The sequence below is a fragment of the Procambarus clarkii genome, chromosome 14 (assembly GCF_040958095.1).
Source record: "Procambarus clarkii isolate CNS0578487 chromosome 14, FALCON_Pclarkii_2.0, whole genome shotgun sequence".
In the NCBI taxonomy this organism is placed as follows: Eukaryota; Metazoa; Arthropoda; class Malacostraca; order Decapoda; family Cambaridae; genus Procambarus; species Procambarus clarkii.
Genome location: NC_091163.1, coordinates 4,580,046 through 4,592,253, shown reverse-complemented (window position 1 = coordinate 4,592,253; position 12,208 = coordinate 4,580,046). Strand labels below are relative to the sequence as shown.

General features: G+C 37.3%; 1 protein-coding gene across 2 annotated transcripts in view; it reads right to left on the bottom strand.

The window, feature by feature from the left end:
* The window catches only part of LOC123772480 (pyruvate dehydrogenase (acetyl-transferring) kinase, mitochondrial), a 66,315-nt gene that overhangs the window by 20,108 nt on the left and 33,999 nt on the right, over positions 1–12,208 (bottom strand). For both annotated transcript variants that reach the window (XM_045765686.2, XM_045765696.2), the window contains exon 2: positions 896–1,106. In XM_045765686.2, coding sequence (XP_045621642.1) covers positions 896–1,106 — 211 coding nt within the window. The remainder of the gene's footprint in view (positions 1–895; positions 1,107–12,208) is intronic.

The following is a 12,208-nucleotide window of genomic DNA, read 5'->3' as shown; positions in this document are numbered from 1 at the left end:
CCATCTCTCTCCATATACTAAAATATATACCAAAATATTCCACCACATACACACAGAGGCCCAAACCGTCAGTAGTTTCAAAGCATTATTTGACAAAGAGTACTGGGAAGACGGGACACCACGAGCGTAGACCTGATCCTGTAACTACACTTAGGTAATTACGCAAGTTTTAACACGTAACCATTATCAATGACATTATCTTCACACAATTATCACCATCTATACTACTCACGACCGTTATCACTGTAACCACCTACACTACACACGACCATGTTTATAACTACCCCTTCACTACACATTGTCCTCCTTGCTGCTCCTTGTAACCTTCCAACTAGAGTCGACTATAAGAGCTCGGGTGACATGGGGCACCGATTTACGGGCTATTCATGCCCATGCCACCTCTTGGGTGGCTTAATCTTCATCAATCAATCAAGATATCACCGTCACCCTATACCTATCAATCACCCTGCAAGTTTGGTGGCATGAATTTTTTGTTAACAGCATGTACCAATGTATCCTAGTGAACGAAGAGGGGGGTGGCACAATACAGGGGCCAGATTCATGAAGCAGTTACGCAAACACTTACGAACCTGTACATCTTTTCTGAATCTTTGGCGGCTTTGTTTACAATTATTAAATAATTAATAAGCTCCGAGGCACCAGAAGACTGTTTATAACAATAACAACAATTGATTGGGAAGTCTTCATGCATGTAAACTGTTTAATAAATGTAACCAAAACCGTCAAAGATTGAGGAAAGGTGTACACGTTCATAAGTAATTGTGTAACTGCTTCGTGAATCTGGCCCCAGGCTTCCGAGTCGCAGATGAGTTAGTAGGCTTTTGGATTATTAGTAAGTCAAGAGGCTTTGCAGACGAGTCTCTTAAATTATTACTTTTCAAGAATGTTGGAATTGGAGGAACTGCCTTTTTCAAACTCGAGAAGGTCCATAAAACTCATACGGTAGAGGTCCCTCACAGCACACACTGACGGCATATGAAGGAGTTTTTCCGGCAGCAGGTGGAATTCCTTCATGATGTTTGCTAGTCGAACTGGCAGCTCCTTGCGTAGGAACAAAAATGAATCTCTGTTGCTGGCGTTTTCACCTAGGGGGAAAAGATACAAGATTATGATTGGTTATGATTCATATTTACACATTAATAATACATGAGTTTTACCTGAGGACCACTAGCACTAGTCGCCTCCATGAGGACAGTAAGCCGGGGGCTTGTCGAAGGTCCACCCCCATTTGCCTTGATGATCTTGATAATGTATGCTTTTAAGACATTTAAAATTTAAATATATTTAACAGTCCTTGCAAAAAAAAACAATTAATGGCATCTATTGGAAAATAGCATTACTAAGATTATATAGTTTGGCATCGAGTATATTTTATTCTGGTCAAGATATTTTGATGAGGCTACATTAATATTGTCTTGTAGGTATCTCAAAGTTTTGCTTTACCTTCTCAACTTATTTTGAAAGCTTCATATCAATATGTTAATAAGTTTTCCAGATTTAGAAGGAAAAGGTGGTGGCAATGAACATTTATACTGGTGATGAATTAAGTGAGCGATTGTAACCTTTCCAACGTCGCCCACTAGATGGCGGGCGGTTTGCATGATAAACAAATCTAATTATGAAACTCGCTTGCCGCAAATGAAAGCTTAGAGACTGTAGTTGTGGTCGTTCTTGAACCCCATTGCTGATGTATACATTAAACTAACTAGCTTATCAAGTCTGTAACTTGCTTAGCTAAATGAATGTATGGGGTACATGTTCTGCTGATGGGGTACAGTTCCCGAGCCCATTAGGTGCTTCTGTAACCTTGACCAATATACACAGAATGGGTACAGGGTGCTAAATAAATGAACTGAACTTAAACTGATAAAGTTAGAAACTAGTTTAGAGAGTAAGTGAAATTTCCAATAGCTTTCAAGACTCCAGGCGCCAGATTCACGAAGCAGTTACGTAAGTACTTACGAATGTGAACATCTTTCCTCAATCTTTGACGGCTTTGTTTACAATTATTAAACAGTTAATGAGCTCCGAAGCACCAGGAGGCTGTTTATAACAATAACAACAGTTGATTGGGAAGTTTTCATGCTTGTAAAGTGTTTAATAAATGAAACAAAAGCCGTCAAAGATTGAGGAAAGATGTACACGTTCGTAAGTACTTGTGTAACTGCTTCGTGAATCTGGCCTCAGGATTCGTGGTGTTGGCACAAAGTTAAAAACGGAATATAAAATACCGTTGTTACTGCATGAAATGCATGGAGATTAAGAGTAGGGATATAAGGATGGTAAGTTGTTTGATACACGGACAGGGAGTGATAGCTGGGGGTACTATAATGAGGTACTGTTGATTAATTAGGAACTTAACATTACTCTTGAATACCTTAGATGTGGCGTAATTCCACACTTCCTTCGAGAAGGAGCTCTATATTTTAAGTCCGTCTTATTTGCATTGCATACTTGCCATTTTTAACATACCATACAATATATCGCACTAAAAATAAACCTGATAACTGTAAGAGGTATAAATCAAATCCCTTGTAAAGCTTGCAATAAATTCTATGCAAGACGACCACGAAAATGCTTAGATCATTTAAACGGAACATAAAAACGTACAAGAACAGGATTCGAATACAATATTTGTTCATGAGAGAGGAGACACCATACAATTAACTGGATAACTTGTCACTATATTATTGGATGCAAATCTATTATATAATGGAATATATTATTATGGCGGTGCCCACACTTTTTTAGGAACATTAATACTCAATAGATCCCCAAAGGGGGGGGGGCGAACCCCCCCCCGGTTGGGGACCACAATGTTATTAAAATAAATTATATATATATATATATATATATATATATATATATATATATATATATATATATATATATATATATAAATATATATATATATATATATATATATATATATATAAATATATATATATATATATATATATATATATATATATATATATATATATATATATATATTCAGTTGCATATTGCATATTCAATATTCAGTTGCATATTGTCCTGGGGACCATTCAGGCTTGTTCGCATATATATATATATATATATATATATAACTCGGACTTTAGGACTCGGCTCACGAGGTTTGTGTTTAGGGTCCTCTAGCATAGTGGTTTACGTTCTCGACTCATAATCGAGGATCCCGGGCAGGACAAAAATGGCTGGGCACGTTTCCTTTCACCTAATGACTCTGTGCACCTAGCAGTAAATAGGTACCTGGGAGTTAGACAGCTGCTACGGGCTGCTGCTTCCTGGAGGTGTGTGTGTGTGTGTTAAGAGAGAAATATATGTAGTAGACATAATAGGGGTAAAATAAATTAGTTAGAAAGGCGGGGTCCGAGAGCTAATAACTCGATTCTGCAGATACAAATAGTAAAAACACACACGCACACACACACACACACACATAGAGGGGACATGGATGGAAGCTTGAAACTCAGATGAGTCACAGAGATGTTAGGAAGTTTTCTTTTAGCGTGAGAGTAGTGGGAAAATGGAATGCACTTCAGGAACAGGTTGTGAAAGCAAATACTATTCATAATTTTAAAACCAGGTATGATAGGGAAATGGGACAGGAGTCATTGCTGTAAACAACCGATGCTCGAAAGGCGGGATCCAAGAGTCAATGCTCGATCCTGCAGACACAACTAGGTGAGTACAACTAGGTGAGTACACACACACACACACACACGTGGTGTGTTCCCGTGTGCCAGCAGGAGTGAGCTTATGTCCGAAGCATGTATTACTACACACACTATACCCGTGTAACATGTGAGTCATATGAACATGCAGTATGAGTCATGAGTATATGCTGTAAGTCATGTGTACATGCAGTATGTGAGTCATTTGCATGTGAGTCATGGTCATATGAGACAATACTCTAATACTCACGGGAAGAATAAAGAGTGCTCGGTAAACTAACGCTCACAGGATGAATAAGGGGTGCTCGGTAAACTAACGCTCACAGGATGAGTATGAGGTGCACAATAAACTAACCGTCGCTGGCGGCATGAATTGCGTAAGAAATGAACACGCAAAATTCAACATATATCCACTCGAACTAACTTTGTGTACTATGACATCACCGTCTCTTCTAAAGTGTTGAACAGCTCTGTCCTGGTGAATGTGGAAGGGGAAGACCCCCCCCCCCCTCCCCCTTCCATCTCTATCGACCTCCCACACACCTATACCCATCCCACCAGTCTCGGGTAGCAGCCTACCTCCTGACCTGCACTCTGTAACCCCTCGTATATATAGACTAGGGGTAACAGCGTGTGTGTCACGCGAGACATCTCCCGTCACGCAGGGTGCAGTCGCACCTCCACAGATCTCCAGTATCATCTATTGATACTGGTAATGGCTCAAAAGGGCCACCACTTACGGGCTATTCATGCCCGTGCCACCTTTTGGGTGGCTTAATCTTTATCAATCAATCAAGCGTGTGTGTATTCAGTCATGCCAACTCAAATCAGCTGGTTAGGATAGCTGTGATAGACAGATTTTTCATTTTTAATGTGTCTTGTTTAGATAAGTTGCACATTGGATTCCTTGCATCTTGTTGATTGCCAGTGCAACAAATCGATGATATTCGCTCTTGTAATACTAGGCTTTTTGTTTAATTCTACCCCGCGAGAAATGAAATTGAAATAAGTTTATTGAGGTAAAATATACACAAAGGGATGAGGTAGCTCAAGCTATTCTCACCCCGTTCAGTACATCGTGTTAATACATACACAGACACAACCCGCGAGAAACGTATGGCAAGGCTTCGTTGGATGGACTCGTCATCTTTAGTCCTATTGTGCGCTCTCAGCCTCTTACTGGAGAGAACCGGTTCCCTCCCTTGCTTCCTGCATCCCACTTTCCCTTACTCTAGCTTCTTCACCTTACTTATTGTTGTTACTCCGCCTTCTTTACTCAAGACGCTGCCAACAACTTACCTGCCATTCCCCAGCACTTCCTGTTAATCACATGGATAGACATTCAGACAATTCAACAAAATGTCACAATCTTGGTGTAAAATTCTCATATCTCTCCAGAATATCATCAACCTTTCCGTTGTGACACAATGGTAATGACACCAAGTGTAAACTATGTGCTATGTTAAGGTCTCACACCCATTATGTTCTTAACTGTCCCGTTGATTAATGTATATAGAAACACTGAGATAAGGACTGTTCTTGAACAAATAGCCTGGATGTGTCACAACGGAAAAATTGATGATATTCTGGAGAGATATGAGAATTTTACATCAAGATTGTGACATTTTGTTGAATTGTCTGAATGTCTATTGTAAATTGTCTATATACCTAGTCATAATAGTATTTGTGTGTACGTCTGGTAACATACTACATGTGTAAAGGAAGAAATGTATATGTTTATCACTCAGAATGTTCGGTAATACGTTTATTGTTTGTGATGTGTGTCTATATATGTATGAACACGATGTACTGAACGGGGTGAGAATAACTTGAAGCTACCTCATCCCTTTGTGTGTATTTTACCTCAATAAACTTATTTCAATTACAATTTCCTGTTAATCCTCCCCCCCCCCATTTCTTAAGCTTTGCAGGGAGAGGCTAGATTATTTCTCCTATGCCAACCTCATCTTCCCTTCCTCTGCCACCCCCCCCCCCCTGACTCTTCCTTTATTGCCTGTTGTTGTTATAGATTCAGCTACTCGGAACAAGTTCCAAGTAGCACAGGCTATGGTGATCCCGTCCTTTATTTCCCTTTACGAACGCCTCTTCTAACCATCCCTCACCTCGCCCCTCCCATCTGCTAACATCTATATGCTCAATCCTTCCAACTGTTACACTTCTAGCTTTCCACCCATCAACCTCCTGTCAACTCTTTATCTGTCTTAATACCATCTCCCTACAGAGCCACTATAGGCTTCAGATGAGCTGAAGTAGGATAACAGCTCTTGCTTGCAGTTTCACTAGATACGTCATTTAACACCCGTATGAATCCTAGTCTTAGTTAAGAAAAAAAAACTTCTACTAACCCTTACCAACCTTCCACTCTCAGCGGCCTGTCAACACCAACCTTCCACTCTCAGCGGCCTGTCAACACCAACCTTCCACTCTCAGCGGCCTGTCAAGACCAACCTTCCACTCTCAGCGGCTTGTCAACACCAACCTTCCACTCTCAGCGGCCTGTCAACACCAACCTTCCACTCTCAGCGGCCTGTCAACACCCACCTTCCACTCTCAGCGGCCTGTCAACACCCACCTTCCACTCTCAGCAGTAGTAGGGATGGCTCCACACAGGTACCTTTTTTTTCTGGGAGAAAAAAGGTACCTGTGCGCCCCAAGGGTTTCAGGTAAATTTAGAATATCCCCTGTGCGCCCCAAGGGTTTTCAGGCGAATTTTTGGAGTCACAGATTTGGAAGTAAGGATTTCTTATAACGAAAAATAATGTCATACAAGTTTGTTAAAGTTCTTATGAGAAAAATAATTTCCGAGACTTAGAAGTTTGTTAAGGCCTTATGGGAGAAATTCAAATAACGTGTGTAGCACTTTAGGGCTTCCAGGAGAACTCTACGGACATATTTTACATGTTTTCAACTTACAAAATCGTCTATGTAAGCCTTAGTTATTCATATAAATTTAGAAAATCACCTGTGTAAGTCATTGTTTTCAGGGTTTCGTACATCACACCCCCCTCCCTCTCCCCCTTACCTCGCAATCTGTCGCCTCACCTGTGTTTACTTTACGCCCGGTCAGCCAGACCTCTTATCTTATCTTATCTTCTCATAATATCTGGACCGTCCCTCCTCTCTCTCTCTCTCTCCTTTCATTCAGTTCAACTATTTTCCAACATCGTATGTTTGCTCCTTTTCATTAAGCAAGTCAGTATGTTTGCTCCTTTTCATTAAGCAAGTCAGTTTTACACAAATAAATCATGTTAGTAAGCAAGTTCTAGCTCACGTTCCCCACCTTAGTCCCCTGTCGTATAAAGAATACTATCATTCCAATCCCTCTAAAATTTTAAAATAATCATATTTCAAATGTAGTTCAATACAGTAATTAGTTACCAAGCTCCAGCTCTTGTCCTCCGCCTTAGCTCTCTCTCGTATCTTCGTTAGTATCAGTCCAATTTCCCTGAAATTTCTACCCTCTGTATTTCAGACATAGTTTAGTAAATGCAAACAATTATCAAACTCTAGCTCTTGTCCCCAGCTTAGTTCATTTGTACAAAATCATTAGTAACAGTCCAAATTCCCTGAAATTTCTACCCTCTGTATTTCAGACACCGTAAATAAGATCAAAACAGTTACCAAGCTCCAGCTCTTGTCCTCCGCCTTAGCTCTCTCTCGTATCTTCGTTAGTAACAGATCAATTCCCCTGAAATTTCTACCCTCTGTATTTCAGACACCGTAAATAAAATCAAAATAGTTATCGAGCTCCAGCTCTCGTCCCCGCCTTAATTCTCTTTCGTATCTTTATAAATAACCCATCAATTTCCCTAAAATTAAAAGCAGACATACTTCAAAGTTAGTAAATAAGATCAAGTCAGTTACTGAGCTCCAGCTCTCGTCCCCGCCTTAGTTCTCTTTCATATCTTTGTAAATAAACCATCAATTTCCCTGAAATTTTTACCCTCTGTATTTCAGACATAGTAAATATGAAGTAAACAATTATAAAACTCTAGCTCTTGTCCTCTGTCCAAGCTCACTTTTGTAAAATCATTACTCTCAGTCCAAATCACCCAACTACATTTTCAGACATAGTAAATAAAAACCAGTTCAGTTATCAAGTTTCAACTCTTGTGCCCCAGCTTAGTTCATTTGTACAAGTTCTTTATTTTCCAACTAAATCACCCTGAGATTTAAGATCACCGTATTTCTAACGTAGTAAAATTAATCGGGGCATTAACCAAGCTCCATTCCCTCTGCCTTAGATCATCAGACATAAATATTTTCGATCAAGTCCGTCTCCAGCTTAACTCTTACCCTTTCCCTCCCTTACCTTCTCATCCCCAACTTATCCAAACCTTCAATAATCGTACTGTATTTGCATATTTTCTCTATATTCACTGTGTTCTTCGTATTCTCATCCGTGTTCACTCCATGTTCTTCAAAATGTTCACAGTCCCATTCAGTTCATATTTTCACAAGTATCTCCATTTTTTATGTAATCTTTCTCTTAGTCTCATTATGTTCTCTACAAATTCTAGTCATATTTTCTATGTTTTCATATTCATCACATGTTCTCTTTACAACTTTTATACTCAATATTCATGCTAACTTCCATATTTTTTGTGTTCTTTGTCAATATTCATGTTCCTCTACAAGTTCATGTTCCTCACAAGATCACTTCGTTTTCACCTTCACTTACATGTTTTCTACATTCTTTGTCATATTCTCCATGTTCTTCACAAGTCCATTGTTCATTCTTTGTATTCCCTATTCTCCTTATCATGTTTTCATGTTCTCTGTAAGTTCATATTCCCAGCATGTTCACTGTATTCATCAACTTTTTCTTACATGTTTTCTGTGTTCACCGTATGTTCACTGTGTTCATTCCCTTACTTAACCTCAATTTTTTTATGTTCTTTGTTTCTTCCATTCACTAACTAGTTCTTTGTCAAATATTAGCATCAGCAATACAGTTTCCTCAACAATTTTAGTCACCAAGTTTTTATTTGCAAAACTATGTCAAAGTAATTCTCGTAGTCAACTTAATAGTTCTACCAACCCCGTTCTTAAACAAATCTACAATTTATTCAGTTCCAAATTTACAAAGACAAACCTTTCTTGTAACTTCTTAACTAAAAATCTTTCGCCAATCAACTAAAAACATAGTCACTTTCGTCATTTCTCAACTAAACTTATTATCCAGTCAACTAAAAATAGTCAGAAATAACCTCGTTCAACACTGTTCTTAACTAAAACAACCTTTCTCTTAGCTGAAAATTGTCAAAGGAAACTTCTTTCAGCACTTTCTTAACAGGCGCTATGTTTCATCAAGAAAAAATTGTCAAAGGAAACTTTCCAAAACTGTTCATAACTAGCTTTTATCCATCGTCAATCAACTAAATAATAACTTTCATCATTTCTTAACTAAACTTATTCCCCCAGTCATCAGAAAATAGCCGTGTTCTTCATGTTTCATTGTAATTTCATAACTAAAATTATCCATCAATCAACAGAAAAAGCCATGTTCATCATGTTTTGTCTTTTTGCTTAACTAAAATTATGTTTTTTCAAGTAAGAAAAAATAACCAAAGATATCTTTCATCGCTGTTCTTAACTGACATTATACTTTGGGGAGCACAAAAATAGTCTCCCTCGTCATGTTTTGTCTTTTTCCTTAACTAAAGTATTCATCAGTCAACTAAAAATAATTGCTTCATCATGTTTCCTTGTCATTTCTTAACTGAAATATCACTTCTCTCATCTGAAATAGTCAGGATTAACCTCATTCAACACCGTTCTTAACTAAAGTAACCTTTTGCTTAGCTAAAAATTGTCAAAGGAATCTTTTCAGCACTGTTCATAACTAACTTTATCCATCGTCAAGTAAGAAAATATAGTCAAAGATATCTATCATCGTCGTTCTTAACTGACATTTATACTTTGTGGAGCACTAAAATAGTCAAATGTAACTTTTTCAACACTTTCGTAACTAAAATTATATGTCGCTAAGTAAGAAAAATAGTCAAAGGTGCTCTTCTTTACACCAAAGTTACTCTTCGAGAAATCAAAGACTCTCTTCAATACATCAAGGACTTACTCAAAGACACCAAAGTTACACTCTAAGACATCCTTCGAGACATCAAAGACTTCAATGGGACTCTTCCATTCATCAAAGACATTCTCTAAGCCCTCAAAGTTATTCTCAGCACAATCAAAAGTTATTCCAAGACAACAAAAGTCATTCTCAGAGCTATCAAAATTATTCTCGGAGTCATCAAAAGGTATTCTCTAACTCACTTTTGGTCATTAAAGTTAAGTTCTATGTTATAAAAGTTTGTCTCAGAGACATCTAAAGTTAATCTTAGAGTTATCAAATGTAATCTCTAACTCTCTTTTGTTCATCAAAGTTGATCTCAGAGTTAACAAAGGTAATCTCTAACTCACTCTCGTTCATCAAAGTTATTCAAAGAGCTAACAAAAGTTATTCTCAGAGTCACCTTCGTTCTTCAGAGAAACTTTCCAAAACATCTTTATTCATCAAAGTTATTCTCAGAGGCATAAAAGTCATTCTCAGAGCTATCAAACTTGTTCTCAAAGTCATCAAACTTATTCACAGAGTCATCAAAGTTAATCTAAGACATCATTTTTCATCAAAGATATTCTCTCTAAACCATCAATGTTCTTCTCTAAGACATAAAAGTTATTCTCAGACTCACCTTCGTTCGTCAGAGAAACTTTCAAAACATCTTTGTTCATCAAACTTGTTTTCAAAGTCATCAAAAGTTAATCTAAGACATCTTCTTTCATCAAAGTTATTTTCAGAGACATCTAAAGTTATTCTCAGAGCTATCAAACTTGTTCTCAGAGTCATCAAATGTTATTCTCGAAGTCATCAAAGTTATTTTCAGAGACATCTAAAGTTAATTTCTATGTTATAAAGTTATTCTCAGAGACATCTAAAGTTAATCTTGGTCATCAAAGTTGTTCTCTAAACATCAATGTTGTTCTCCAAGACATCAAAGATGTTCTCAAAATCATAAAAGTTATTCCCAGAGCTATCAAAGTTAATCTCAGAGTTATCCAAAGATATTCTCATGTCCACAAAAGTTATTCCAAGAGACGTCAAAGTTGTTTCAAAGACTTCAAAGTTAATCTCAGAGTTATCCAAAGACATTCTCAGAGACATCTAAAGTTATTCTCTAAGACATCAAAGTTGTTCTAAGAGTTATCAAAAGTTATTCTCAGTCATGATATGTTATTCTCTAACTCACTTCCATTCATCAAAGACATTCTCTAAGTCCTGAAAGTTATTCTCTAAGACAACAAAGTCTTTCTCAGAGCTACCAAAGATGTTCTCTAAATCATAAAAGTTAATCTTAACTCACCTTCGTTCATTAGAGAAACTTTCCAATCCATATTCGTTGACCAGAGTTATTCTCAGAGTCATCAAAGCGATCTCTAATTCATCTTCGTTCTCCAAAGTTGTTCTCTAAGACACCTTCATTCATCAAAGAAACTCTCCTTCTTCCATCATGTTATTCTTTAAGACATCTTCAGTCATAAAATTTTCTCTCCAAAATGTAACTAGTTCAGCTTTTCATACCAAACCTGCATTTCTGTTAAAACATATTTTCTTAGTTGCTTTACCCTAAAACTGTTCTCTGAACTACACTGTTCAAACCTACGTAACCTATCCTCTCCACCCAATGTTACTTAGTTAACGTAACGTTCCTAAACCTAGCTTTACCTATCCTAACATACCTTACCTTACCTTCCCTATCTTACCTAACTTTACCTATCCTAACATAACTTACCTTACCTTCCCTATCTTACCTAACTTTACCTATCCTAACATAACTTACCTTACCTTCTCTAACTTAACCTAACTTTACCTATCCTAACTTAACTTACCTAACTTATTCTGCTTAACATAACTTACCTTCATATCTTACCTAACTTTACCTATCCTATCCTAACCTAACTTGTCTTACATAACTTAATCTTACTTTCCCAAACTGATGTATCCTAACTTATCTAGTCCAACCAGACATGATCTAACTTAAGTATTCCTTCTTGTCTTTGTGTTTCGTCAATCATTGTCTCATATTCATTTACTCATTTCAAGGGTTAATTTCTCAAATGGTCACTTATGCATTTCAAGTGCTATTTGTTAGAGATTGGATATTTAAGCATTTCAAAGAATTAAAATTTCTCAAATGGACGTTTTTGCATTTCAAGTGCTATTTGCTAGAGATTGAATATTTAAGCATTTCAAAGAATTTTTGTTATATATGGGCATTTACTCATTTCAAGGGATAATTTCTCAAATGGACGTTTTTGCATTTCAAGTGTTATTTGTTTAAGATTGGGTATTTAACCATTTCAAAGGATTTTGTTATATATGGGAACTTACTCGTTTCAAGGGCTAATTTCTCAAATGGTCATTTTTGCAGATCAAGGGTTATTTGTTAAAGTTCATCAAGTTGCCCATAAGTTGTATTAGTAGGTTC